Here is a 27,418-nt window from a genome sequence, read left to right on the forward strand (position 1 = left end):
CCCCCCCTCCCCCCCCCCCCCAAAAAATTCTTTTCCCCTCCCCCTCCCCCCTCCAATCCTCCTCTACTTTTACTCTATAATAGGTGGGTTTGAGAATCAAACCACCTATTTATCATCATGGATGGGGATCTCAGTCTCTCCCAGTCTTTGGGAGGACTACGCATTGCCAACCCTGATGATGCTTCGTTACATTCGTCTGAAGATGCATCAACACCTGCCGCCGGCGCTGCTTCAATAGCAGACTCCGACGTGGTACGCGATCCCGCAACCTCCGAACGGCCAGAAAGTGCCTCCTCTACCTATCTTCCCCGACCGTCAGCACCTCCTTCGAGCTCCGAAGTCCAAGAAGCCCTCGCCGCGGTACAAGTCGAGCCCTCAACGAGGACCTTCGAGAGTCGGAGCTCGGTATACAGCCCATACTCCTCAGACCCTGCACAGCCGCAACCCTCGCAACCTTCACAAGCGACGCCTCAATACTCCCCCTATATGCCTTCGCAGCAACCCAACCCCGGTCCGCAGTCCTCCCGTCCACTCTCCTCATTCTACGCGAACGGGTCCACCTCCACTCTGGCAGCTCGCGAAGGCTCATATCGAATTCGGACCGATTCCGCCGCGTCTTCCGCCTCTGAAAGTCTGGCTCGGGCAGAGTCTCGCGGAGGCTCTGCGGCCTACCAAGCGGGTGTCCCCATACGCGATAACAATCACAACGATCGGTCGTACCGCACGGCACAATTACCCCCCGGAAATGGACCAATGGTCATGCGTCAACCCTCTCGCGCCCACAGGGGTCCGTCGACTGGTTCCCCGTATGCCATGGAGAATGGTCCCAGCTCGAGCAGTGAAGATTGGCAAGATCGGGGTGCGGCTGTTGCTGTACGGCAGGAAATTGACGCCAACGGTAAACCGGTCGCGCGTTATATTAAAAAGGGGGTCCGCGATTTCTCGTTCGCTCATACGCTCGGAGAAGGCTCGTACAGTACCGTCGTATTGGGCACGGACCGTCAGACACTCAAGGAATACGCAATCAAGATTTTGGACAAGCGACACATCATCAAGGAGAAGAAGGTCAAGTATGTCAACATCGAGAAGGACACTCTCAACCGACTTACCGAACACCCGGGTATTGTTCGGTTGTATTACACGTTTCAGGACGAACGGTCCCTATACTTCGTCTTGGATCTCTGCAAGGGAGGCGAGTTGCTGGGGGTATTGAAACGCATGACTACTTTCGACGAAGAATGCACGAGGTTCTACGGTGCCCAGATACTAGACACGATCGACTATATGCACAGACGTGGCGTCATTCACCGAGACTTAAAACCGGAGAATGTTTTACTGGACGGTCAGATGCACATCAAAATCACCGACTTCGGAACGGCCAAGATTTTCAAAAGTCAACGGAAACCGAGCCCGAACTCCAGTGGGATGCCTCCACTCGATGCGACCGAAATCCCCGAGGATGAACGCGCGAGCTCTTTTGTTGGCACCGCAGAGTATGTCAGCCCGGAGCTCCTGACAGACAAGAATGCATGCAAGGCAAGTGATCTGTGGGCTTTTGGCTGTATCATCTTCCAACTTCTCGCGGGGCGGCCTCCGTTTAAGGCTGGAAATGAGTACCAAACCTTCCAAAAGATCGTCGCGCTCGATTACGAGTTTCCTCCCGGGTTCCCTGCGATCGCTCGCGATTTAGTCGAACGCCTGCTGGTACTGGACCCGGCGCGTCGTTTGCCGATTGAGCACATCAAGAACCATGAATTCTTCCAGGGCATCACCTGGGGCCCGGATCTATGGAAGCGGAAGGCGCCTCGTCTCAAGGCGTACGTTCCGCCCCCGCGCGAACCCATTAAGCTCAACAACGGCGGCAATGGTGAGAGCTATCCCGCAAGCATCAATGCAGCCTCCGTAAGCAACAACGCTAGTCAACGGGTTGTTCCTCGACTAGTGACTGAACTCCCGCCGCCGAGTCAGCTGGACATCGAATGGTCGCCCGTACTGACGAAAACCAATGAACGGATCCTCAAACTCGGCAACCTGGTCGTTTTGTCTTCTCCCGCTGCCCACAGTCCAGTCTCAAAGAATGGCGGTGAATACGAAGCGCCTCGGAAATTCTCGCGATTCTTCGGTGGCAGCACGACCAAGAAGCGGCAGCGCCTAGTCATGGTGACCTCCTCTGGCCGGATCATCATGGCAGCATCTGGCGGCGATGAGAAGAAAGCGAAGTTGGAATTATCTCTTCTTACTCCGGGCACGACATATCGGATCTCAACAGACGCCAAGGGGACCTCTTGTTGGGTAGTGGATACGGTAAGTGCAATCTCTCAGTGAAGATGGGTCTGGTCTCTAACCCAAACGTCTAGCGTGACAAACATTATGTCTTTGAGGATCCCAAGCCGTCATCTGGTAGCGTAGGGACGACCGCCATGTCCACTCAGGAGTGGTTGGATACTCTGGACCGAGCCAAGGAGATGGCTCTGTCACAACAGGGGAACGGCTCATATTCAGATGACGCCTTCCGCGACCTGTCATCCGGCTTGTCTAGCCATGCTAATACGTTGGACCGGAGCTCAGAACTCCAGCAAGAAAGCGCACCCACGGGCCGTGCCACTTTGGTCAAACAACCACCAACCGATACGGACTCGGTTAAAGGGAAGAAGCGATTCAGCCGACGCCATTCGAAGAACGGCCTTGCGGCGGTCTTCTAGGCCCCTCTCACATACCCTTCTATCACTCAAACTTCATTCCTCGATCTCTTCTCCATCACTTTCTCTCCATTTCCTGAAAAGCTGGGATGCTGTCCACTGCGCAGGATCGCATACATAACTCTCCTCTTGTCTTTGGAACATAACTCGTGCGTGTGTTTTGCTTGATATCCCTGAGTGTTTCCCGCAGCTGCGATTGGCAATTCTGTTTCTCTTTGCTACTACTTAGCAGGTCTTGCTTTGGGCTATTGTTTATCGCGGGAGACCCAGTCATACACTCTAGCCAGCGACTCGTCGATTTTCCTTTGTTTGCATCTCGTGTAAGAATTGTGATGGGGTCTCATTTGTGTGTGACTTTTTGCCCTGCATCTTTGCAATGATGAGCGTTGTTTTTCTTCTTTCTCTTGTTGAGATTGTTGCATTTAGATGGGAAGGAGTATGCATATATATCCCTCATCTGGCCCGGTTACCACTTTCGATCGCATCAATCTATTTTGCGCGATACTTCCTTTATTTCATTCTGATATATATCCTTTGGACCTGGTGAGATCCAGGGTCTTGAGATCAATGGATCTTGATTGTTGGTGGGAGAGACGAGAGAGAAAGACAGTGCCATAGAGTGCACCTTCTCGCTGGGAGTTATCAAATTAAATTTCTAATCTCTTTTCATCTTGTTCAAGGGGTTTTGTTGTTGATCAGCGACAGGATCCGGTGTTGGCTCGGGGCTTACTTAGGTTTCTTTTCTTTCTGGTTTCACTTTCGCCCGCCCCCTTTACTCTGTGATCACCCATATTCCCAGGGCTATCAAAACCCCCTCTCCATATTTAAGACGGAGAATTCGATAATAGTACCTTCAAATGCAAATACATTTCAAATCTCGGATGTAATAATTTATGCATCCGAGACGCCGCTATCGTATGTACAAGGCTTGTGTCAAATATGCTCCCCTTCCTTGTCGATTCCAGACTAAAGGATAGTTATGAACAGCTGGTGAGTAGACTGTCAGGTATATCCACCGGTAGGTAGGTAGGTAGGTAGGTAGGTAGGTAGGTGGATTTCCTCTCGAGACCCAAGCCGATCAGCGTTCCCTTTTTTGCCCCGAAACACCACCCATCCGATACATGCAGTACAGTAAAATACTCTGAGGTTACTGAACCGCCCATACCAAGAGCACGAGCAAGAGCCAGAGCCAGAGCTTAGATGAACAACCAGTCAATCCGGGAAGCATCCAGCTCCTGGATCCAATCGAAATCGCCATCATCGTCGTCGTCGTCTTCGTCGTCATCAACATCTTCTTCGTCATTATAAACATTATCGTGATCATTAGTACCGGTATTAGGATTAGTAGTGAAAGGATTCGTCGGATCCGGCGCATTCGCCTCAGATGCCCAGAAATTGGCCGAAAAGGAGTCGGCCTGCTGCTGGCGCTGCTGCCGCCGCCGCAGATTCTTCCGCTGGCGCCGCTCCTCGACCCTCTGATCGCGCTTGCGCCACATCAGACTCAGCACCCAGGCGGCGTTGCGCACGTTGACGCTCGTGATATCGTAGTACAGGGCGCGGAGCTTGTCGAGCAGGAACGGGCGGAGGGCGGGGTCGGCGCACTCGGCGCCGGCGATGAAGGTGGGCCAGATCAGGCACTTGAAGTGCGGGTCGGCGACGGGGATGAGGGCGATCTGGCGGATGAGGAGGTCGGTGACGGCCCCGTGGTCAGCGGGGAGGCCGAAGTGGCGGGGCGGACTTGATGGATTCGCCGCCAGGCGCGGGCGGGAGAGGGCGCGGCTGGCGTAGAGGTAGACGGCGGCTTGGTAGACGGTGGCGAGGGCGGTGCGCATGGAGAGGTCCGGGAGGTGGAGGAAGCTTTGCATGGATTCCGCCCAGGCGGCGGGGTCGAAGGCTTGGATGTGGGCGAGAAGGGCGGCGGGAGATTGAAGCGGGTTGGCATGGGCGGAGAGGTGGGGGGAGGTGAAGACCATTTGGGGGAGATGGGGTGGGGAGGAGGGTTGATTGTTGTCGTGAGGTCCCTGGGAGTCATCGTGTTCCATGTAGAGACCCGCGTGGATGAGAAAGATCACTTCAAGGAGGTAGCCGGGGCAGCCGACCCAGGAGGTCTCTTCGAGTCGCTTGAGGACCGCCGGGCCCATGTTCGAGGTGTAGAAGGGTCGCGTGAGGGAGCCGGGGCGGGCGAGCGTTGAGCCCATGAGTTGGATACTGGACAGAATTAGATGAGAGTAGGAGAAGGGGTAGCGGAGATTTAGTGTCGACATACATGAGGATGCCATCTATCGCAAAGTCATCTAACCAGGAGAAGAGCCTCTGGGTTGCTGGGCCATCTGGGTGAATCCCTTCTTGGCGACCTTTCAGGAGTTTCTTAGCCCCTTCCAGATGGTACTTCCAGGCTCCGTCGCCGGATTCAATCGCATCCATTAGTGCAAGTAACATGATCGCGGCCAGCGTTCGGTTGTCATGGCGCATGACGGGATCCTGGATGTCTTGCGACAATCGCTGCAGTGCACGCTGTTTGAACCCGAGGAAATGTTCGTATACTTTCGAGGCCGGTCGGCGCGACAGGGATCCGATCACGGCCTTCTCTACGTCCTCCGATGAGAGTAATGTTCCTGCGGCTGCATTTTCCACGCTCCAGGGTCCCGGAGAAAAATCTTCATTGGCTAGAATGGCGTAGTGTAAAGCACCCAGGGCTGAAAGCACGTGGGCGAGTAGGGAGGAGTCGCCAACTAAGGGAGTCAAGTCGCGGAACGGGTTCTGGCCGTTCGAATACAGTGTAAGATAATTGGCAAGATACTGGTTGACTTTGACATCGGGTCAGCATGAGCCTGGGATCCAAGGAGTGTTCATCACGTACAGTGGATGATGTACTGTCTGGAAAAGCTGTCCAAATCCTTGAACAAAGGATCCACCAGACCCCAGGGCGCAGGGACCGAGTCAAGAAGCTGAGGGCTGCGTTGAATTACGAGGCTCTGATCGTAATCTTCAGCGCCGGTCATTGCTAGGTCGTTGGATTCGTGCGGCAGCTCAAAGCTAATGGTGTCGCGCGGAAGTGCAGGGCCGATTGTGTCCGGTGACGCTGTCGAAGCTGGTGAAGAAGAGCTGGAGTCATTGCCCTGTCTTGCACTCGAAGCACTCTTCACAACATCGTCGTAACTGCGACCCATCATTTTACCCCGACTGGCAACGCCGCCCTTTACCCAGACGAGGGGCTTCTGATAGCCCAGACATTCCTTCCCCGCATCGCGACACTTGCGACAGGTGGGCAACCCATTGTCGCACACAATCCGGCGACGGCGACAAGTATAGCAGCCTTTGGTCATTGTTCCCCTTCAAGCGTGTGCATGTAAGGCTGTGCGCAGTCGACGTTGGTCACTGAATTGGTGTAGCGGGGTGAGACAGGTCCGTGGTGGAAGAACGGAGTACTGTACTCGAAAAGGCAATCTGGAAACAACGCTCGACATCATTGAAAATCGATATCAAGGATGGAAGACTGGAGTTAGAAGCATTGCCTGTGAGTAAGTGAAACACCCGGTGGTATGATTCGCATGATTCGTATGATTCATCGTAAGTGACAGAAGTTGAGTTCGGAGGAAGAGCGGCGAGACTCGAGAAGCCCAGAGAAAGGTGCCATCCATTCATTGATTGGCGGAGGGCATCTGACTCAATGGATTGAAGACAGCTAGCCGGATCAGGCTAGGCTGCAGCGGGAATCCAGCGGCAGAGGCACAAACAAGCCAAACAATCTAAACACGGTGGACCAAACAAACAACATTCTTATTCTGGGTCTCTCTCTATATTGTAGTTGGAATGCTAAGGTCAAAACAAGAAGAGGAAGACTAGGGGCATTATAATGTAGCGAAGCCAGGGGAATCGAGGGGTTGAATCTTAGAAGAAGGGTCACATGGATGAGCAATGAGCGATAGAATAGATTATACTAACTAAGTACTCATAATACTCCGTAGCGATGCAGCCACCCACCCGTGATCCCCAGCCAACCAAACCCACCAGCCAATCCGGTCAACAACCGTCCCATTTCCCTGCCTCTCGCACTTTCAGTCCTTCACTTTGGCTTCACTTTCACCTTCACCTTCAGGGGAAGCTGCCAATTTCGGCCTGGGATTATGAGCCTTGGCAACTGGTAGCAACAAGGACTTTTGTCTATCTGTCTGTTGACTTACAATGCACCTGTCCCCCGTCAGACCTAATCTTATGTTATCTGTCGATTCAGATCTATTCATTTCACCCTCACCTGCAGCAGCGGCTACACCGTGCGCGCTCCGGCTGCCTTCCCCTGTCGCATGAAGTGGACTGGCTTTGAGTCTCGCTCAGAGTGAATCACTTTCTTCCAAAGACTTGTTGCTTTTCGTCCTCCCATCGTACCCTACATTCTAGTCTTTATCTCCCTAGAAATTATATCCCGGAGGTGGTCCGTGTGGTTATCGCGATCGCGGGGGATCAACAACGGTAAACCCGCCGCCACTCGCAGACCTTCGCAGCCACATCCCTTTTGGTCGGTCAAATCGGTGATTGTCGCGCGTCGCTCAGCATTCCCCTCGCATTCGAGAAACCCTCCCTAGTCGGTGCGCGTGTCGTTGGTCCTTGAATGACACGGCCGCCGCTCGAGAGTTGGGATCTGCTTGGTCACTGCGCGGTTCGCTCAGACGATGTTTACCAGGTCCTCCAAAGCCACCTCCACGGTCACCTCCATCGACATGGTCTCTCAGGCTCAAGTTCTCGATCGCTCCGTACCGGCGCAAAGCACGCTCTCCTCCACGTCCCGCCATTCGCATTCCAGCCGACGACATCGCTCCAGTCGCTCTCACCATGGCGGTCTGACCCATCAACCCCAGAACGAATTCCCCATTTTCACTCATACCGGCGATGTGGAGATCGTGATCCGCGCGGGGGCACAGGAGCAACGCTACCTTCTGCACCGGCTCATACTGACGCAGTGCTCTGGCTTTTTCGAAGCAAGCACTCGGGATGGGTGGTCACCGCAAGCCCCCCCTCGGCCATCCAATCCAGACCCAGGGGTCCTGTCCAGAATCAGTGAGGACACCTCTTCGCTGTCCAACGGCTCAACCCTGGCGCAATCGGAGAGCGGGGGGTCGTCCTGGTCTCCGGAGAAACGACGCTGGAAATATGAGCTTGACTGGGAAAACAAGGCTGAGGATGAGGAGCCTATCCTCGTACAAAAGGTATGTATGCCGCTTTTTCACATTGCAGCTGACTTTGGCTGATCTACTGTCAAGCCGCCGAGCTACTCCAGCGCTTTTGGCTGCGAACCCGGGCAGTATCCTCCATCAGTGACGAAACCATCGAACACGCAGACGGGCTTTGTCCGATCGATGGCCAATCTGGCCGGGATGCAGTCGGCCGTGATTCTACCGCACAGAAACAGCTCTTCCAACCCGCCAGTGGACCCCATCATCCGTGACTACGACAACCTGTTCCGGATGTTCTACAACTACCCGCCGACGGTCAACAGCGTCAACATCGCGACCGCCTACTCCGAGTGCCGTGCGCTGCTCTCCCTGGCGGACATGTACGATGCGCTCCCCGTCACCGGACCACGGGTGGACCATCATCTGCTGGGCTTCGGATCGCGGCTCTTCAAGCAAATCGCCAAGTATCCTCCCAGCTACCTCAAGCTGGGCTACATGGCGCGGAGTCGCGTCATCTTCTCCGAGGCACTGATCCACGTCGTCGGCCAGTGGCCGGCGGCTGTGCCGCACCTGCGCAATGGCAGCTACTCGCCGCTCCCGAACGCGGTCCTGGACATCATCGAAGACAAGGTCGAAGACCTCGAAGACCTGAAGGCGCGCGTCGACTCCAAGCTGCTCCGACTCACCCTGACCACCTCGCGCGGCGAGCGCGTCAGCCCGACCAACGCCTACCTCGACTGGCTGGCCGTCTCTTTATTTCGACAGTGGTTCGTCGACAGCACCACTCCGCCCCCGCCGCCGATCCTCAAAAACACCTCGACGAATCCGAGCAGCCATCACCACAGTCACAGCCACAGTCACAGCCATGGTAGCCACCATCGATCCACCGCCAACCTCCCCTCGTCATCCTCGTCATCCTCCTCCCCGCCATACTCCCCCGCGCGCGTCTACCGCCTCATCGGCTCCCCCTCCACCCAAGCCTACCTGCCGCACGACGACCTCAAACGCTTCCTCAAAGTCCACCCCACTCCCTCCGCAGAAGCCCTCTACAACCGCGACGTGATGAAACGGTTCGAGCGCAAGATGGACGAAATCAAACGGCTGGCCCGCGAGATCGTCAAGCCCCTGATGCGGAATTTTCTGGAGCTGGACCTGAAAGACAGCAGCGGCAGCGGCAGTACTGGTCACAGCAGTGAGGGCAGCGGACTACCGTACCTGACCTGCACCAAGGTCGAAGACGAGGATATCCCATGGGAGTAATCCACCAATCACACCCAGGGCAACAAACCCGACACGCGATAACGACCCCACAGCTTCACTTGTCTACGTGAGAAGCTCCCCCCCCCCCGCCCCAATTTACACATGCTTTACTTCCCATTGGTTTTGGTTGCTTTCGATACCCGGTTCATGAATATAGTTTTTTTACGGTTGATGGTTGATGGTTGATGGTTGATGGGTTAACGATATACACGGATATGAGGTTTACGTCTACTGATTTTGGCTTTCTTTTCCTGCTGCTTTCTTCAAATCTTTGATCCTTTTTTTTTAATGTGGTGATGGATTCCTGTTCAAGTTCTTTTCTTCCTTACTCATGCAATGATGATGCCACCCACTTGTCAGAACCCCATTAGTCCTAGTCACTAGTCCTAGTAAATGTGTTATGAAGTTATGATTGCAAATGCAAAATACGGGGTTCCTTTTCCTCTTGTTGTCTTCGGGCTTTTTGCCTCAAGCTTGGATTAGTCTTACCTCCTGTTAAAATGATTTTGGGCACTAGCTGAGTCGATGATATGGGGATGGTAAAGGAGAGAGAAAGAGAATGGGGACGAGTTAGTACCATACCCATTCCATTACATCATGATTCGAGTTGATGCACCCGAGCTCAAGATCATGGATTGGGTGGGTAGTAGCCATGTAGGACCACTTGTTACGTCGTAACTTGCGTGGACCGTAGCAGGAAGACTCCTTGTCTGAGCTACATGTGTAAGGTATACGATGCGATACGACTGGAACTGGCTGAGTGGGACACGCACGCACTCGTCGAAGCTTCATTTATCGTACATTGTGATGTCATCTACATGGGACATGGAACTCCTTCCTGTGTAGCCATGCAAGAGGAGAGAAAGAGAGAGAGAGAGAAGGGATCCTCACAATACACATAGACCTACACATAACATAATCATACATTCACCTGTATTTCGCCAGATTCTCACTGCACAGATCTCAGAGCCATATCATGAACCGAGACATCACTTCTGCTTCCCGATGACCTCGATCCCGCCCATCCACCCCCTCAACACCTCCGGCACAACCACCACCTCCCGCTTGGGGTCCCAGCCATGCTCCAGGATCGCCGCCAACACGCGGGGGACGGCCATGGCCGTGCCGTTGACGGTGTGCGCGAACCGCGTGGGGGCCTTGTTCTTCTGGGCCTTGCCGTCGCGCACCCGGGTCGCGAGGCGGCGGCTCTGGTAGTCCGTGCAGATCGAGGCGGAGGTGACCTCGCCCCAGGCGGATTCGAGCGATGCGGTTGCATCGTTGCCATCGACAGTCCCCTCGGTGGGGGCCGCACTGCGCAGCCGCGAGGGGAACAGGACCTCGATGTCGCGCTTGCGGCTGGCGCTGGCGCCCAGATCGAAGGTCGGCATCTCCAGGACGCGGGCGGGCAGGCCCAGGGATTGCAGGATTTCGGTCTGGATGGTCAGCAGCTCGGTGAAGAGGTCGTCCGATGAAGACGACCCGTCGGCGACGATCGAGTCGGCCCACGCGAACATCTCGACCTTGGTGAATTCGTGGACGCGGTACAGGCCCTTGGTGTCGACGCCGCGGGAGCCGGCCTCGGCGCGATAGCAGCGGCTGGGGCCGACCAATTTCAGCGGGAGATCGGCGGAGTCGAAGGTGCGGCCGGCGTGCATGGCGGCGAGCGGGATTTCGGCGGTGCCGGCGAGGGCGCGCTGGGGTTTCGCGCCGTTGTCCTTGTCCTTGTCGGCTTGCTCGAGGGTGAAGATCTGCTGCTCGTTGTGCTGGTCGCGGGGCTGGAAGCCGCACGCGTCGGCGATGTGCGAGTAAACGATTGAGGGCGGGGAGACCGGCTTCCAGCCGTGGCGGCGCGCCACGGTCAGCGCGTACTGGATGAGGGCCTGCTCTAGGAGCGCGCCCTCGTTGGTGAGGAAGTACCAGCCCCAGCCGGTGGTGGTGGCCGAGCTGGTGAAGTCCAGGAGGCCCAACGTGGTGCCGATATGGACGTGCGACCGCGTCGGGTCGGGTTTGGAGGCCCAGTCGGGCAGCGGGGAGACCGGGTCGAAGTTGAGGTAGGAGATGAGGGTCGGGGCGTCGCCAATGGGCGTGTCGGCCGAGGACAGGTTGGGCAGGGAGAGCGCCAGGCGCTGCATTTCTTCATCGCAGGTCTGCTGCCGCGTGAGCTGGGCCTGGGATTCGCTTCTCAGGCGGGTCGCTTCGGCGCGCAATTGGGAGATGCTTGGTTCGGTGGGGGTGGCATCGTCCGGGTTCTTTGCTTGAGCAGCGGCGATCTCCGCGATGGCTTTCTCGAGTTTCTTGATCTGGGACCGGGGGTTGCGGAGGTTGACATCGATCTCGCCGATCTCGTCGTACAACTGCTGGATGGTGGAGGGGTATTGCGCGTGGGCTGGGTAGTTGCGGTCGCGACAGTTCTGGGCGTATAGCTCGGGGTTTTTGCGGATGTGCTTCACGTCGGGGGTGGGTTTGGGCGCGGTCGGCGGTCGGACAAGCTGGGAGCGGCGGCGGGCGGAGGAGGAGAAGGTGCGGCGAGTGAGGGCTCTGCAGCCTAGGCAGATATAGGGGGGATTTGGCGGAGGCATTGAGAGGGTTGTGTGGATTGAGGTTGAAGAGGCAGCAGAGGAGGAAGAGCGGAAGAGAGCAGGAGATTATTGATGGGTTGATGAATTGACAATGAGCGGAGCAGACAGCAGGGACGGACCCGCACCACCTTTCCCGATCGGGTATTTACACTATAAACACCTGCGCATATCTAGATAGCAGAGGAGCAAGGCTCTTCATTTGAAGTAATCATTCACTAGTAGGGACATGAATAACCCACCCATTGATAAGGTGGAAACATCTCTAGAAAAACCCAATCATGACATACATACATGCTATGCGGAGAGACAATCTGTACCACAATCATATCACATCCCAAGCCACTCACTCATATAGCCCTCACCATCACCCCCACGCACCAAACCAAACCAACTATACCATACCCCTCCTCCTCTCCCCCTCCAAACCCATATTGTATTCCCCCGAGGTCTTCACCCCTAAAACCCCAATTTATGCTTCCGAACCCTCGCCCCAACGCCCACCACCACCAAAACCGCCCCAATCAGCACCCCCCACAGCGGGATATCCAACACATTGAGGTTGTACGTCGTCTGCGTCGCCGCGGCCACCGTCGCCAGCTCCAGCCCCAGTAGCAGATACCCGGACTGGCGGTGGTACTTGTACAGGGTCTTGCCGCGGTCGACACTGCCCAACACCTGTCGGGGCAGGAAGTACTGCACCACGCCGCCGGCAGCCTGCAGGATGATCACGATGTAGGTGACCAGCCCCAGCACGCCGTGCGGGGAGGTAAAGCGGGCGTGATCGCCCTTGTTGATCTCGATGATGAGAAACGCGGCCAGGAAGCCCAGCACGCTCAGGGCTTGGATGGTGTAGTGGATGACGGTGCCGCGGCGTTTCTGGACGGCGGTGGCGGTGGGTTGGAGGATGAGGGTGGCCTGGATTTGGAGGAGGAGGGCGGCGGAGTTGAGGAGCTAACACGGTGGGGGGTTAGACGGATGGATGGATTAGATGGGGAATAGGAGGAAAGACTGACTGGGTGCGGGGAGAAGAAGATGAGAGGATGCGAGAGGATGCCGGTCCACACGAGGATGATGATCTGATTCAAGGTATTTGGTTAGGATCTTGGATCGTTCGATGGATGAGTGGGTGGATGTGGTGGGGTCTTACCAGCCAGATGCCTACTTGGGCAGCGAGGGCAGTACCTGGAAGTTCGAATGAGATTAAGTCAGTGGTTGTTCGTGATATATTTTGATGGCTGAATTACGCACCTCGGAAGAGGTTGGGATACAGAGAAGCATTGTCGTCGTCGGACTGAGGCCCATTGCCGGGAGTAGACAACAGGGGAGAGTCCTCGCGGGAATCGATGCTGTCAGGATGCAGCTGGGGGATGCCTGTGGCGGAGGCCATGAGGGCGTTGGAGTTGTTACAGTATGGCTCAAAGAATGAAACTCAGAAGTATAGGATATCGATCAATAATCGTGGTGGTGTTGGAAGTGGCCAATGGACAGGGGGTTATATGTCAGAGCGTCCGAAGCGAGCATGACGAATGTGGGGAGGAAAATGATGAATTGCTGCGGGGAAGATTGGAGTTAAGTTATACTATAAGCTACGTACTCTCATAGATAGACCGTAAACTTAATACAATTTCCAGTAAGCCAGTAACTAACTTACATAACCCCGAATTTCAATATCTCCGAAAGACTCCGATCCAGTCAAAGGCTCCGATTTGCTCAGCATCAGTCTATAACTTAGTTATCAGGTTGCCCTCCTCACCAGTTCTCGTATTGTTCTGGCATGTGTTCAACACAAAAAAAAGCAAGAAAAAAAAATCATTTCAATGAGATCTAAATCCAAGAAAACAAATATGTGAATAAATAAATTCCAGCTAAGTCAGAAAAAGCATAAGAGCAAATTCCGACTCCGGAAATTGCTTTGTCTGATTGAGAGATCTTGTGGAAGCTATTGAGATAAGAGAAGGACAAATCCTTATCTTACCGTACTGTACCTTACCTGAACAGTAATACAGTGCTACCACCATCACCACCACCACCATCTATCCCCCGTTGATTCTCAACCGGAGGCATCCACCGTTACTCGTCCGAGTCCTCTCCAGCATCCTCAGGCGCGGTGAAGTAGTCCGATGCTAGTCCAGAGCCCGGAGAGCAGGTGCCCTCGCTACGTGCTGCGCGAACAGCACGGGGGGCCTCGAGAGCCGCTCTGTCAGCCTGAACCGCATAGTCTCCATAGTGATAACCACCAGGTTGGTGAGTGGAGGAGGACTGGCAGCGAACGAGGCTTTTGGGTTGGACTCGAGGGGACCGCGTCTCGGCGTGTTTGGCGAAGTGCTCCGCCCAGGTGGCCTCCAGAGGCACGGTTTGAACGGGAGTCGCTTCATCATCGGTGCTTGTTGCAGCAGGATCAGGATTGGGATCCTGCGCCTCTTCGCCATTAGTAGTGACAGAGACTACCGCTTTCTTCGAAGCGCTGTTGGTCGCGCTCGCGACAGGTGCAAGACGAGCTGCGGGGTGTGGGGTGGATGGACGAGGTGGCAGAGCGTGAGGGTGTGGCGCGTGGGGGTGCTGGCCCTTTTTCTCTGCCTCCCACTGAATGTGAGCTTGTTCTTCGGACATTGTCAGTGTGGGTAAAACCTATCTGCAGTGGTCTCTGTTGGTGATCAGGGACGGTCAGTGGCAATGTATGGCGATGGGGAATGAGTGGTGTTCGATCTCTTGGTGAGATTGGTGTCTTTATATAGTTGCGAGTCGATCGGGAAATAACAACATTCACCGTCGAGTTCATAGTGTCCTCTGACAACTACATCAAAGAGTGTTCTCGAGTCTTATTGTGACAGCATTCGAGGCATTCAACTAAGCGAGATGCTCCACCATCAATCCTGCCTAATTCCAACACAAAGGATTCCGAAGCTAATATATTTGTTTCACGACATACCAGTGCCAGTTCCTCCTATCACCGCCATGGCAACTTGATCACCGAACTCTCCATTCCCGATCCAGGCTTGCCAAACACAACCTCCGCCCCCAGATTGCCTTCCTCCAACCGCATCACGATGTTGAACAACGTCGCCGTCCGGACAATCTTTGGTTGTGCTGGATCCTCCTGCCAGCAGATCGACTGCGGGCCGTCGCAGGTATCAGAGAAGATCTGACCGCGAAGCACCGTACCCGCAAGCTCAGCACCACCCCCCTCGAGGACTTTGCTGTCGACAATCTCTCTCGCCAGCTCACGCACCCGGGCCAACCGGACCGGCGACCCGGACAGCCACGGCGGCTCGATTACCCGCCGGTTGAGCAGGAAATGGTTCGTGTGGGTGACCATGCCGTACTCGTCCTCAGGGAGATGATCATCCCCAAGAGGGGAGAGCTCCAGCCCCAGGGCGACAGTAGGGTCCGCGATGAGAATGTGCTGGCTGGAGGCGACGCCGCCCAGGGAGGACAGTTTCTGGACCGCCGTGTCGACGGAGTCGCTCTCCAGACACAGGCGCAGGGCGATATGGATCGGCAGTTTGGAACTGAGACAGGGATGGGCGCGGATGGCGTTGAGGCAGACGCCCACGCCGGCGCTGTTAAAGCCGATCTTGCCGACGATGCCGGCCTGCTCATTTTCAGCATCTCATGACCAGCATAGGAGAGAAGACCCAAGGGAACTTACTTCAGTAACCATGTAAATGACTGGTTTGTCCGGTTGGATGATCTCGACCAGTGCGAGGTTGCCCTGTACTCGAGTGGTGAAATCCCAATTCTGGGCGAGGATGCGGCCCCGGTCCCGTCGGTGCAGCGCGAGACTCGAGCAGCCGTCGGCAAACTTGCCGAAGGAGATCTCGCTGCGACAGTTCAGGGCGACGATCTCCAGGAGTGTACGGCCCGCCCCGTCGGCGATGCCTTGCATCTCGGCCAGGAGGTCGGGGGTGGACCGCGCGATGGTGGCGCGGAATTCCTCGGCCAGGACGAGTACGTCATCCCACGACATCTTCGAGGTATGTTGGAACATGGCCTCGTAGACGGTGAGCTGATTTTTGATCTGGGAATAGAGTTGCTTGCCATGTTGCAGGCCGATCTGCGACGTCAGATGGAATGATTGATACTGAGGTACTGCATTAGCGACTTACTTCTCGCGGCGTGCCGCTGAGCACTATCCTGGGAGGTTCTTCTATCTCCACATGCATAGTGAGATTGTCGCGTCAAGCAGACTGATACAAAGGAGCAAAGAAGGGGAAGAGGGAGAAAGACGGTGCGACCTGCGCGGGGGAAGTTCTTATCAATCACTTGCTCCCGCATGGCCAAATGCGGGGAAAGCAAATCACGATAACCACTTTGAGCCAATATTTACATGCCTGCATACAACCTGGCTAATGATGAGTTCTTCATGAATTCACTTTCCCAACACCTCGCTTAAGGGTAGCCCATTTTCACAAACAGGATGACGATAATTCCAAAGCAGTATCAAATCGAGAACAGGCGAACAGCCTATCCTACTCTCTCTTTTAGTTCATCTCCAACACCCACGCCAGGCACCCATCCATACTGAGATCCACTCCACTGTTCTTTTAGCCATCTCTCATGTTCTCTCTATCAAGAAATTCTTTCTCTTCATCGAAACACACATTCTCTATCGAAACCCACACTCTCTCTATCAAGAACACACTCTCTATCAACACACACACTCTATCAAAACACACACTCTCTCCATCAAACTCACCCATCTGTCTCTCTTTTTTCCATCCAGAGAACTCACCAACCTTACCAATCATCCCATCACCAAGCCCCCCCCCCGGCGAAAATGACCAAACCCCACCCAACCCTCACCAAACAGCTCCAAACCACCCACGACGCCCTCCTCCGGATCCTTTACACCCACACCGACGCGCAGGGCATCTCGCACCGTCCCTACGGCCTCGACTGGATTGACTTCGAGCGCCTGATGTACCGACTGCTGCTCCTGCAGGGGCTGGCGCGGCCCGGCGACCGCATCGCCCACGACCCGTGGTTGCTGTTCCTGGACCGGTATGCGCCGCGCTCGGTGCGCCGCTCCCCGAGCGAGGCCGGCCGCGTGGAGGTCGCCTTCTTCCCGAGTTCGATTCTGCAGTCGCCTTCCTCCGGCTCTCCTCCCCGCTTGGTTTCTGGGAGTGTTGAGCAGGGTCGTCGCAGCGTCAATGGCTACATCAACGGCGACGGCTATACCGGCAGCAACGGCTACGCCCCCATCAACGGTGACAGCGCTGGACCACGTCCTCGGGTGGACTCCAACGGCCACGTGCACTTCGATCATACGGCTGTGCAGCGGGATCCGAGTCAGAGGCGGTCGCCTTCTATCCCTAGGTACTTTCAATGACTTTGCCCGTAAAAGGATAGGTGAGTTTGATACCCTTCATACATAACAATGAGTGTGTTGATAAGTGTGCAGATATCAATCAAAAAACTCTTAATGTTCACGCACACTTTACCATGTCAATATCTGTGTGTTCGTGATTGATAAAGCCATCGTCTTCCATTTCTTCTGGAAGAGAAAGAACAAGATGCGTGATGCATCTGGTGCTAGATATATGAGGAGGTGTTCTCTGGAGTTGGAGTCTGGGTTGGCTTTTGTTCTGGTTATGTGTACCGAGTGCTCCTTGATTTGTGGGGGGTTCTTTCTGCTGACGGAGGGTGGTTGTGTGCAGTGTACAGCATGCGTTTTCTTTCTGGTATTTGTTGCAGATTGTTATGAGAGATGATGACGGAATGGCTATGAGCAACGATGATGATCATGAAATCTCCATGGGCTGGATGTTTAGGATGGAAGGGCGTCTAGGCTTTTTGTCCGGCGTTGGCCAATTTACTTACACCTTGACGGAGTTAGAGTTGGGTGGTGTTTTCTCAGGCGCTGTGTGTATGGAAGAGCGTGAACAGCACAATCTGGGGATTAGAATCTTTCCTGTGTTCCTGCTATCGATGTACAGTATCGAGTCTGGATCTACCTTAAGTCACTTTTGTCGAATTGCAGTTTACTGGTTCGAATAACATGATGGTATTCCCATCGGAGGTGGAGATGTACAACCTGCCTAAGGAGAACACTCTTTACCCTATCATTCCATCCTAGAAGACAGTACATCCCATAGGAACCCCAATATTCTTCCATCAAGCTCATTGAAATTTTGATGTTAGCGGCCTAAAGAGAAAAAGCCTGATAGCTTGAACTCTTCAAAAACTAGTAGTAAGGATAACCAGCTATACACGGTTATAGTTGTTTACCTAGAGGATACCGACATATAAACTTGACTCTGATATAGGAATTCTACGAAAAACTTAGGCTAGACCGAAGGTAAAAGTAAAACAGGAAGAAAAAAGATGAAAATAGATAGCATATTAGAATTAGACCCAAACCAGATAAATCATCTGGGAGAAGCGGCGGAAACAATTAGTTATCTTTTTTTTGGGGGGGGGGGGAATACATGATGTTCGGGAGGGGCGTGAGGTATGTGGTACAGTACACTACAAATGAGTCTCTGTCCATCAAACAAATTTTGATCCCAGTCAAACATACCTACCATCTATCCATCCCGTATGCCATCCATTGTCAAAATGCCCTGTCAGGAGGGATTAAGTTGACACGCGTGGGGGTGCATGTAAAACAGCAGGCCAATCAAGCTGGCCCACGACGCGCCGAAGTGTCCGATTCAGCTTCAAACTTACCGTACAAGGTAGTGGACCTCACTTACTCACTCCGCCCCTTTAAAAGAGGGAAAGCCAGCTGCGGATTTCCCCCTCCGGCCCCTCTTCTTCCCCACTTTGCAAGTGTCTCTCCCATATTCTGTTCGTGTACTGCCCATGAAAATGTTACACAGCGATGGTCGACTACGGCAATGATTCAAGCGACCCGAATCCGAGGCGGTTCAAGTGGCATTTGCGTAGCGTCTGGAAGCGCTCCCCATCGCAGCAAGATCGGACGGATGCGACGAAACAGCCCACATCCAGTGCCGGCCACGGTACCCTGCCCACGGCCCCTGCATCGTTGGTCGCGCTTCATCCGAAGAAGAATCCCACCGCCCAGCATCCAACCAAAAAGGTCCCCGGGGTGTCCCTCGATGGGCTCTGGGCGGCGGCATATAAAGAGCTTGCTGAGGATCCACATAACGCCAAGCTCGTGACGGCCTACGAGAAATGCCTGGCCCAGCAGGGCGCTACCTCGCGAGATGTCTGCGAGACGGACATCGTTCCTCGGCTGCGGTCGGTGATCGAAAGCCGCCTTGAGGAGATCGAGCACTCCCGGGTCAGGTTCACCCTGGCGGGGAGGGAGATCGTCGTCAACCAACAGGTACGCAGGGTGGCCGACAAGATCTTGTCGGTGAAGGAATTCGTCACGACGGCCGTGAGCGCCGAGCCGCATGCTGCCTTGGCCTGGGCCGGGGCGTTGGTGCTCTTGAATCCGGTCACGAACTTTTTCGCCCAGGATGCCAGGGCTATGGACGGATTCGAGTATATCGCGCTGATCCTCGCTCGGTATGGTGTCGTCCAGCGTGACTGGAGCGGCTTGTATTCTGCGGCAAGGCAATCCGAACAATTGGGGGACGGTCGGGAGCTGGAAACGCTGGGGCTTTCGGTCAGGGAACAGATGGTGAAGATGTACAAGGCTATTATTCGCTACCAAATCAGCCTTGCGCGGCACTATGAGCAGCTTGGATTGGTGCGGTTTCTAGAAGATGTTGCAGCCCCCCAGGACTGGGCGGGGATGCTCCAGGAGATCAAGGACATTGAGATGTCCGTCACGCAGCATCTCAGTATAATGAGTACGTCGACCTTGGCGCAGATTGATGGAACCTTGGAGATGCTCCAAGGGAAGATGGGGGCCTCATATGAGGTGATGAATGAGGTTCGAGATAATACACTGGTAAGGTGATCAATTTAATCTACGACCTGCGGGGTTGGATCTATGACTGACAAATCGCAAAGACTAATAAATACCTACAATTCGTCCAAATGCTCGCGCCCAGAATTGCACCGCAAGCCAGATTAGATTCCTTTGAGAGTCAGTACAAGACCGAATGCTTCGAGGGCACCCAGATCGAGGTGCTCGAACAAATCCATGCCTGGGTTGTATCGTCTGGGCCCGACCATATGTATTGGCTCCGAGGAATGGCCGGGACCGGCAAATCCACCATCGCACGAACCATCGCGACTCAATGCCGCCATCGGAAATTCCTCCCCGAGACAATCTGTCTTGGAGGAACCTTCTTCTTCGACCAGAATCAAGGCGAGCTAAGTACCGCTCCGTACCTGTTCCCTACACTCTGTACGGCAATTGCGGATTGTCTACCAGAGATCCGATCGGAAATCTACGAAGTCAACAAAGACCATTCGAACATCTCGTACGAGTCGCTCAGCAAGCAGTGGACGAACCTGATTCTCGCGCCCTTCTTGAGACTGGAGAAGCAGAACCGACTACCAGCAATGACGCTGGTTGTGGTCATAGATGGACTCGATGAGTGCAAGTCTGGCCGTGATGGAGATAACATCGGCACCATCTTGAACCTCATCACCGAGGCTTCTCGACTGAGCTCCATCCGGCTGAAATTCCTTCTGACCAGCCGGCCAGAGAGTCACATCCTTTCACGCTTTGAGGCTATCTCTCGATCGTCAACTTGCCTACAGATCAGCGAACTCCACAAGATAGAACCATCTACAGGGATCGATGTTCCAGACGATGACATCACGAAGTTCCTGCGGACCAAGACTCGAGAGATCACGAAAAGACACTTGGAGCTTAAACCCGACTGGCCTGGCGAGGAGAGGCTCGATGAGCTTAAACGCAAAGTTGATGGGTTGTGGATCTATGCCGCCACCGCCTGTTTGTTCATCGGCGACGAGAAGATCAAGTATGCGGATACTGTTGAGAAGCGGTTGAATAACCTTTTGCGGGGAAGTGGTGGTGTGACGACTCCCCAAGGCACCCTCGACGAGTTGTACCTGAGGATCTTGCAGAGCTCAGTCATGCAGTCGGTTGTTCCAGAAGAAGTCGAGGGCATTCGCTCCTTATTTCAAAGCATTGTCGGGACCATCGTCGTCCTCCGCCATCCCCTTTCCACCAATGCACTCAGCGCCCTTTCTACGATCCCAGTTCGTGATATTAAGACCCAGGTGAACCAACTTGGCTCAGTCATATCGATGGGCAAAGACCAAGGCTCACCTATCCGGCTTGCTCATTTGTCCTTCAAAGAATTCCTTGTCGACAGCACGAGGTGCACCGATAAGAACTTCCAGATCTCCAGAGAAGAGAGGCATGCTGCTTTGTTGCAGAACTGCCTCGATACGCTGGAGAGTACGTTGCAGCAGGATATCTGCGGCTTTGCGGACTACGCGATTCTCCAAGAGAATATCCCGGCCGAACACGTCGCGAGGTGTCTGCCAGATCATGTCCAGTATTCTTGTCTGTACTGGGTTGAGCATCTGCAGTTGGCGAATGATCCTCTCATTGACAATGGACGGGTCCATAGATTTCTGAAAAAGCACACCTTGAACTGGCTTGAGGCCTTGAGTATTCTGGGGCGGATGTACGAGGGCACCCATGCCGTGATTATGCTTTCCGATCATGCGATGAGATTGCAGGTAAGCCCGGTCGCAAAACTCGACCTTTCGAGTTCGGTGTGTAGACTAGGTACTGACTGACCTTTGGTTTTATTTTTTTTTATAGGCTGATGGGTCATCTGCAATGCGGGAGTTGGTTTTCGACATAAGACGCTTTGTGCTCAATTGCCGATCAACCATCGAGTACGCACCTCTGCAGATCTACCAGTCTGCTCTGATTTTCTGCCCCGAGCAAAGTCTTGTCAGAAGGCAATACCAGAGTCTAATTGACCAATGGCTCATTGGTGCGCCGATATCAGGGACATCCTGGAGCCCTCTACTGCTCACTCTTGAAAATCGATCCAGAAGTTCACTTCACGTTTTCGATGTTGCGCTGTCACCTGATGGGAGCATCATCGCGTCTGACTCGGCGCTCTGGAATACAGCTACGGGGGTTTTGCTCAAGGTACTAGAGCCCCTGGGAGGGCCATGCAAGGTTGCATTTTCTCTGGACGGGAACTCCGTGATGTCTTTATCTTGCCAGGGTCACGTACGAATCTGGGATGTCTTCTCGGGACGCCTGATCAAGGAAGTGAGAAGTTCTCTGGATGATCATTGGGGTCAATATCTCCATTCCTTTTCCCCTGATAAGGCCTACACTGTTTCCTGTGGGACAACGGTTGAAATCCTGAACCTTGACAAGGGGGAGCTTGTGAAAGCATTCAAACCACACCCCAGTGAGGTTGTATATATGGTCTTCTCACCCAACAGCGAGCTTTTAGCAACTACTTCGACCGAAGGGCAGATTCGAGTATGGGAAGTTGCCACTGGTGAAATGCGGCATGATCTGAGAACCGGGGATGGGTTGCAAACAGCCGTGGAGTGTGCAGACTTCTGCCAGAAGAGCGAAATGATCGGGGCTGGATCCGGTGGGACTATTTCCATCTGGAGCGTGGCCACCGGAGAATTACTCCAACGATTCGCCGCAGACCTAGATGGTATTCAGTGCGTCACCTTTTCGCCAGTCACGAATCGGCTGGTTGTCACTGGCAGGTCTAATACCAGCCCCACAGTTCAAGTCTGGAATTGGTCTTCTGGTGAAGTCCTCCGAACAATCCACACCGACTGCGCTGGCCTCGTTCGGTTCTCCTCGGACGGGAGGCTTTTCACGTTTGTGCCCAAGCCCAAGGGACCCAACATGGCATTGTATCCCGGAAAGCCGGTCCAAGTGTGGGATGCGACAACGGGACAATTGGTCGCATGTCTCGAAAACCATACGTTGTCTCTGGGATGTGCGGTCTTCGCCGAGAACAAGCCCCTGTTGGTCTCTGGGCATGAGACCGTCCGCCTGTGGGATCTTTCGTGTCAGCCGGTGGAGCATGATCAACATGAACAGCCTGCCGGCCGAGCCGTCCACTGCACGTACCTGTCCCCTGATCACAGGACGGCCGTGACGTTTGGGGAGAAGTTTTGTGTCTGGGACCTCCGGACCGCTACTCTGAGGCACCAGGCCGCCTACGAGCATTCCGACCGGGTGTTCTTTTCGCCCGATGGCAAGCTCTTCGTCAACTCTACCGTCGGCCAGGCCGCTGCTGTCCAGGACCTGCGCAGCGGAGAAGTCATTCTTGCGCTGGGGGAGGATTCCGGCCAACATTATGCATTCAGCGCAAACGGCACCCTGCTGGCTGGAACCGTGGCCGAGGCTGGCGCGCGGGTGCACATCTGGGGGCTGGAATCCCAGCGCTTGTTGCACGCTCTCGACGTTCATGGGACTGCTGATCCCACGTCCCAGGCAGTCACAACCTGCGTGGCCCTCTCGCCCAGCGGACGATTCCTGGCGGTTGCCATCCGCCGCTACCGATGCCGACGGATCGTCGTGAGCTCCGACGACCAGGCTCTCCCCGAGCCGGAAGAATACGTACCCGAATCATCTCAGCTGCATATTTCGATCTGGGAGGTGAGCGCCGGAACGCGGCACCTGACCGTGCCGGTATCGGACTGGCACGTAGACCGCCTGCGGGAAGAAGATGATGATCACGATGAGGCAAGCAGGGTGGAAGGTCCGTACGAACGAGACTGGGGATCGGTGCAGTGGGAGATGGAGCAAACGACCGCGTGTAAACATCTCACGTGGTCGCCCGATGGCACGATCCTGGCGGCGCTCTACGATCACGGCCAGAAGATCTCGGCCTGGGAGTTCCCGGACGGGAACCAGCTGTATTCTTCGATTCCCGTGCCGGCGTGGACGGACACGCTCGTCTTCTCCCCCCGGTCGGGCGAGTTTGTGGCGTCGACTATGGAGGAGGTGCAACTCTGGAACGCGCGCACCGGCCAACTGATCGGTGCTCGCGAGGTGCCTGGAAGCCGGCACGCCTTGCGGTTCTCGTCGGACGGCGCAACGATCCGCACCGAAGCCGGTCGCCTCGACGTGCGGTCGTTCTTCGTCCCGGAGCAGGAGCACTCGCGGAGGCGGGATCTCCGGGTCGGTGATTGGATTGTTCGGGGGTCGCGGAATGTGCTCTTTCTGCCACATGACTATCGAACTGAACGGGTCGTTGTGACCGATCATCTGGTGGTATTGGGGCACCACTCCGGCCGGGTGAGCTTTCTCCGACTACCTGATGCTTGCTAATATTGTGGAAATCATACTTTGTGTTCTTGGAGGGAGGCAATCCAGCATAGATACTAGAGCTATAGCGTACGATAAGAGAGCGGGCGAGTCGATAAGTATAGGGCAGCCATAGATTTTGTAAGCGAGTGGATGAAGCGCAGGCATGGAGCTATATGGAACGAATTCTTGATTAGTTGGCGGTTGGTTGGACTAGCCAAGTTCTCTGCGTGTAAACAAGCCCGGTGAACTCCGGCCTTCGGATCACGTGGCCGGATCAACTGCAGAAGTATGAGATGATGCGGTGTTATCCTCTTCCCCCGGTCGGTCAATCTACCCAGTCAAGAACATCGTCAACGATAAGGGACCACGAGCCTCGGAGGATAGTAGACGTCCGAGAGAGAAGAGGGCTTGGTAGATAGATGGAGGAGGAGGAGATAATGGGAATGAGCGATCTAGAGAGTGATTCAAGGGCAAAAAGAGACAGAGAACAGTTTGAAGAAAAAACGGAAAAAAAAGTGGAAGAGAGAAGGTAAACCCGAGACAGCTTGAAGACAAGCACGAGTCACGACCCCCTCCTCGCAATCAGAATTTGCCCATGCAATGGCACGTCTCGTCTCAAACTCTGCTTTTTCTCGAATCAGACCTTATGCTCTCGATCAGTTGCTTAATCTGTGACGAAAGCAAAAGCAAGTTTCATCGTCTTCGTTATCGTTCCTCTCAGTTCTAGCTTTCATTTCGATGATCCAATTCGAGTTAAGTGGGGGCATTTTCCTTCTCCGTCCAGGCCTATCAAAAAAGAAGGAGTAGAGCTGATTTGGTTTCTGGATCGCCTGTGTGACGGTGATTTATACGTAGTAACATAGTCACATAGTAACTGACTTGCGAGGTTGAAGTATACCCACCCAGACTGTAGTTTATCATCTTGCCGCTCCAGTCGCCGCCCAAGGCCACTCCCATTGCTTAGACGTCGTGGGGTGGGTAGTCCCATAGCTTATCGACAAATTATAGCTATCAGCGACGGTTTTTTAAGGCAGTATATCCTGTTCCTGCAGAGTGAGGGTGTTCTTGCTTTATTGCTTTCGCATCGATGGTGCGGAGGCGAGGGTGGCAGTGGCAATTGTATGATATCCCTGTTGCTGTACCTACAGGTTCTGTTCGTTCTCTTCTAATTGCGTGGGATAGGGGCTTGGATGGTATCTAGTCCAGTTCATACCGTGACCTAGTATGAGGCAGCTAGCAAAGTATGTCTAGCACAGTTCCCAATGGCGCAGTAGCAGTACCCTACCAGTAGCCTTGGCGAATTAGTTATATTCCCTGAAAAGGCGATGAGATAACAGCCAACCGACCACTGCCATCTTTTCTCGAAACACCACGAGATGTCAAGGATACGCAACCCCCGACTCCAACCCAACCCCTCATGCAGAACGCTCACCTCGAATCAAGAGCAGACCGTCCAACCAGAACAGAAACCATTGCCCTTGTCCCAGGAGAACAGGAGAACAAGAGAACAAGAGACCCAAACCCCGAGCCACAAACCCATTGGAACGAATCCTGCCCCGACAAGTCGAGCATCACTTTCACCGTGACTAGCCCAACGCTCACAGCATTCCAGACCAGTAACACGGCAGTCACGATCTCACCCGGTCTGTACCTATGTACTGTACCTATTAAATAAGTAAGGCAGTGTGTGTGTGTATCTATGCAGTACGCAGTACGCAAGAGAAAGTGAACACTCAGGTCGGATTGTCGACAAGGCGACGTCAACATCGACATGGACATCACCAGATCAGATCAGATCGCATCCCCCTAAGCCCTAGCCTCATGATCTACACCCCCCCCCCCCAACAAAAAAAGACAGAGGGGGTGGGTGGTTCAGCAGTCAGGGATCTATCTATGTCTCTCGCCTCGACCGTTGGAAAGTCTAGTCTCAGACTGATTCCAACCGTTGCGCGCCGCCACCCACCCCCCCAACCTCACCCTTACCTAAATGAAGGATAAACACTTCTTCAGATCGCATCACTACAGATCTGCAAGGAGCCCGTTGACGTTGACCGGTTGACCGGTTGAGGACCGCATGATCAAACCATACACACACACACACAACACACAACACACAACACACAATAGACATACCGTATCCACGGATGGGAGCATGAGCGCATGCATTGCCTGGAAAGGGAAAGGGAATTGAACCAAAGAAGAAGAAGATGCAACAGAGGAAAGGGTTCATTAACCTTCCAGATCCCAAATCAGTCAGTATGACAGCTGCGTTGCTCCAAGGACACTCGAGCAGAACAGCTTTGTAACAAGAGGATCCAAAGTCCTGTCTGCCATCGGAGATCCCCCTTTAGAACAAACCGATAGAAAAGATCATAAAACCAACCCCCCTCCCAACCTTCGATCTTGCCCACTCTGCCCGTCATTCTTTTCTGATTCTCTTCGAGTCTTCTCCTTACCCCCCTAAAGGTTGCACAACAACGCATCCAGCGGCTACATGCAGATCACCTCGGAAAGAGCCACGAATCGGGGATTATAAGGCCAAAATGTCATCGACGGCAGCAGCAGCAGCAAGAAGCTCTCGCCCCCCTATACCAGCGGCGAAAGAAGGAAGCTGCTGCTGCTGTGGTGGTGGTGCTCGTCCACGACCAAAGAACGTAAGCCAGGGTTTTCACTGCTTTGATGGGAGTAGCCGTGAAGCTACACACCACACACACACCTGTTTCTGTAACCTTGAAAGACCCTTTTTCCCCCTATTTTTACCCCAGAAAATACCCAAAGTCCCGACAAGGTCAACCGAAATCGCCTCCTGTCACTTGCTGGGACACCTAGCCCAGAAATGAACGACATTCCTCTCAGGGACAGAACATGCAACATCATTCCCTCTGGCAGAAAGCCCTATTTCTTTTTTTGGCGGGTAAACTGGGATCAATCGGTGTAACAAACACGTCGCATGGCCTTTTTTTTTTTGGTTGAATTTCCCTCCTCGGAGGTATGATGCTCGTGTTGGAAGAAGACGGGGTCAAACTTCGGTGAGCGTTCGTTATATGATGGAATGAAGAGAAATTTCCGGCGGCCCACTACATATGCAAGAACCGCATCAGCAACAGGACAATGACAGAGGGAGTAAAAAGAATGGCCTGAGCACCTTCCCTCCCGTCGCTGCCATCGATCCGGATCAAGGCTGTGGAGGTAGTTTTCTTCGGAAGAAAGGGAAGGAAAGGCTGCGCTTTCAGGCACAATCATGGAAAAGCCCAAGGCACTTTGCAGCAGGGTAATTGAAACCCACGCCTCCCGCTCGCCCTCCTCTTCCTCCTCCTTCTGCCCCAATATCTTCTCCCCTAGACCGGCCGACGATAGGCTGCGCTGGTGCCATCTTGACGGTTTCACAACTCCATCCCAAACAGGAATCGTCGATACCATCATCCGTTTCGGGGATTGGCCCCCCTCGGGCAACAATCACGAGATACGGACACGATTGGGACTGGGCACGAGTGAATCTCGAACACCTCATCAGACTCATCCTAGAGGCGAGAAGTTTATAGAACCAAAATAATCAAAAAA

At 54.2% G+C, this 27,418-nt stretch overlaps 9 protein-coding genes across 9 annotated transcripts; 4 read left to right on the forward strand and 5 right to left on the reverse strand.

The window, feature by feature from the left end:
• Positions 1-117: 117 nt before the first annotated feature.
• ASPACDRAFT_74571 (PDPK1 family serine/threonine-protein kinase) lies at positions 118-2,702 on the forward strand (the record flags this gene model as incomplete). The annotated part of the gene is made up of 2 exons (XM_020204247.1): positions 118-2,304; positions 2,358-2,702. 2 exons carry the CDS (start codon positions 118-120, stop codon positions 2,700-2,702), a joined length of 2,532 nt encoding a protein of 843 aa, XP_020061375.1.
• Positions 2,703-3,584: 882 nt separating this feature from the next.
• On the reverse strand, positions 3,585-6,289 carry ASPACDRAFT_110164 (Zn(II)2Cys6 transcription factor). Its single transcript, XM_020195455.1, has 3 exons — positions 5,560-6,289; positions 4,966-5,506; positions 3,585-4,907 (listed from the first exon to the last, which is right to left on the reverse strand). The coding sequence occupies exons 1-3, from the start codon at positions 6,023-6,025 to the stop codon at positions 3,896-3,898; spliced, it is 2,019 nt and encodes a 672-aa protein (XP_020061376.1). The 5' UTR covers positions 6,026-6,289; the 3' UTR covers positions 3,585-3,895.
• Positions 6,290-7,369: 1,080 nt separating this feature from the next.
• Positions 7,370-9,130, forward strand: ASPACDRAFT_38606 (uncharacterized protein; the record flags this gene model as incomplete). Its single annotated transcript, XM_020200470.1, has 2 exons — positions 7,370-7,903; positions 7,958-9,130. The coding sequence occupies 2 exons, from the start codon at positions 7,370-7,372 to the stop codon at positions 9,128-9,130; spliced, it is 1,707 nt and encodes a 568-aa protein (XP_020061377.1).
• Positions 9,131-9,840: 710 nt separating this feature from the next.
• On the reverse strand, positions 9,841-11,764 carry ASPACDRAFT_110167 (putative serine--tRNA ligase DIA4). Its single transcript, XM_020195456.1, has one exon. It carries the CDS (start codon positions 11,707-11,709, stop codon positions 10,120-10,122), a length of 1,590 nt encoding a protein of 529 aa, XP_020061378.1. The 5' UTR covers positions 11,710-11,764; the 3' UTR covers positions 9,841-10,119.
• A 127-nt stretch (positions 11,765-11,891) lies between these two features.
• Positions 11,892-13,260, reverse strand: ASPACDRAFT_1893493 (cytochrome b561 domain-containing protein). The gene is made up of 4 exons (XM_020198681.1): positions 12,958-13,260; positions 12,857-12,891; positions 12,723-12,785; positions 11,892-12,660 (listed from the first exon to the last, which is right to left on the reverse strand). Exons 1-4 carry the CDS (start codon positions 13,094-13,096, stop codon positions 12,166-12,168), a joined length of 732 nt encoding a protein of 243 aa, XP_020061379.1. The 5' UTR covers positions 13,097-13,260; the 3' UTR covers positions 11,892-12,165.
• A 514-nt stretch (positions 13,261-13,774) lies between these two features.
• ASPACDRAFT_1884636 (uncharacterized protein) lies at positions 13,775-14,484 on the reverse strand. Its single transcript, XM_020198375.1, has one exon. It carries the CDS (start codon positions 14,317-14,319, stop codon positions 13,780-13,782), a length of 540 nt encoding a protein of 179 aa, XP_020061380.1. The 5' UTR covers positions 14,320-14,484; the 3' UTR covers positions 13,775-13,779.
• Positions 14,485-14,656: 172 nt separating this feature from the next.
• ASPACDRAFT_20026 (putative acyl-CoA:6-aminopenicillanic-acid-acyltransferase) lies at positions 14,657-15,872 on the reverse strand (the record flags this gene model as incomplete). Its single annotated transcript, XM_020198919.1, has 3 exons — positions 14,657-15,301; positions 15,359-15,763; positions 15,816-15,872. 3 exons carry the CDS (start codon positions 15,870-15,872, stop codon positions 14,657-14,659), a joined length of 1,107 nt encoding a protein of 368 aa, XP_020061381.1.
• Positions 15,873-16,061: 189 nt separating this feature from the next.
• Positions 16,062-17,432, forward strand: ASPACDRAFT_1884638 (uncharacterized protein). The gene is made up of 2 exons (XM_020198376.1): positions 16,062-17,058; positions 17,111-17,432. Exon 1 carries the CDS (start codon positions 16,487-16,489, stop codon positions 17,036-17,038), a length of 552 nt encoding a protein of 183 aa, XP_020061382.1. The 5' UTR covers positions 16,062-16,486; the 3' UTR covers positions 17,039-17,058; positions 17,111-17,432.
• A 1,100-nt stretch (positions 17,433-18,532) lies between these two features.
• Positions 18,533-23,878, forward strand: ASPACDRAFT_38612 (uncharacterized protein; the record flags this gene model as incomplete). The annotated part of the gene is made up of 3 exons (XM_020200471.1): positions 18,533-19,573; positions 19,636-21,288; positions 21,374-23,878. The coding sequence occupies 3 exons, from the start codon at positions 18,533-18,535 to the stop codon at positions 23,876-23,878; spliced, it is 5,199 nt and encodes a 1,732-aa protein (XP_020061383.1).
• Positions 23,879-27,418: the final 3,540 nt, after the last annotated feature.

The sequence above is a fragment of the Aspergillus aculeatus genome (genome assembly GCF_001890905.1).
Source record: "Aspergillus aculeatus ATCC 16872 unplaced genomic scaffold ASPACscaffold_1, whole genome shotgun sequence".
NCBI lineage: Eukaryota > Fungi > Ascomycota > Eurotiomycetes > Eurotiales > Aspergillaceae > Aspergillus > Aspergillus aculeatus.

Bases quoted from the DNA above. Each gene is read 5' to 3' on its own strand.
- ASPACDRAFT_110167 (XM_020195456.1), bottom strand. From the start codon at position 11,709: ATGCCTCCGCCAAATCCCCCCTATATCTGCCTAGGCTGCAGAGCCCTC.
- ASPACDRAFT_1884636 (XM_020198375.1), bottom strand. From the start codon at position 14,319: ATGTCCGAAGAACAAGCTCACATTCAGTGGGAGGCAGAGAAAAAGGGC.
- ASPACDRAFT_110164 (XM_020195455.1), bottom strand. From the start codon at position 6,025: ATGACCAAAGGCTGCTATACTTGTCGCCGTCGCCGGATTGTGTGCGAC. The intron at 5,507-5,559 runs GTACGTGATGAA...CCGATGTCAAAG, and splicing joins CAGACAGTACATCATCCACT to TCAACCAGTATCTTGCCAAT. The intron at 4,908-4,965 runs GTATGTCGACAC...AATTCTGTCCAG, and splicing joins GCGATAGATGGCATCCTCAT to TATCCAACTCATGGGCTCAA.
- ASPACDRAFT_1884638 (XM_020198376.1), top strand. From the start codon at position 16,487: ATGACCAAACCCCACCCAACCCTCACCAAACAGCTCCAAACCACCCAC.
- ASPACDRAFT_1893493 (XM_020198681.1), bottom strand. From the start codon at position 13,096: ATGGCCTCCGCCACAGGCATCCCCCAGCTGCATCCTGACAGCATCGAT. The intron at 12,892-12,957 runs GTGCGTAATTCA...TCGAACTTCCAG, and splicing joins GTATCCCAACCTCTTCCGAG to GTACTGCCCTCGCTGCCCAA. The intron at 12,786-12,856 runs GTAAGACCCCAC...ACCTTGAATCAG, and splicing joins CCCAAGTAGGCATCTGGCTG to ATCATCATCCTCGTGTGGAC.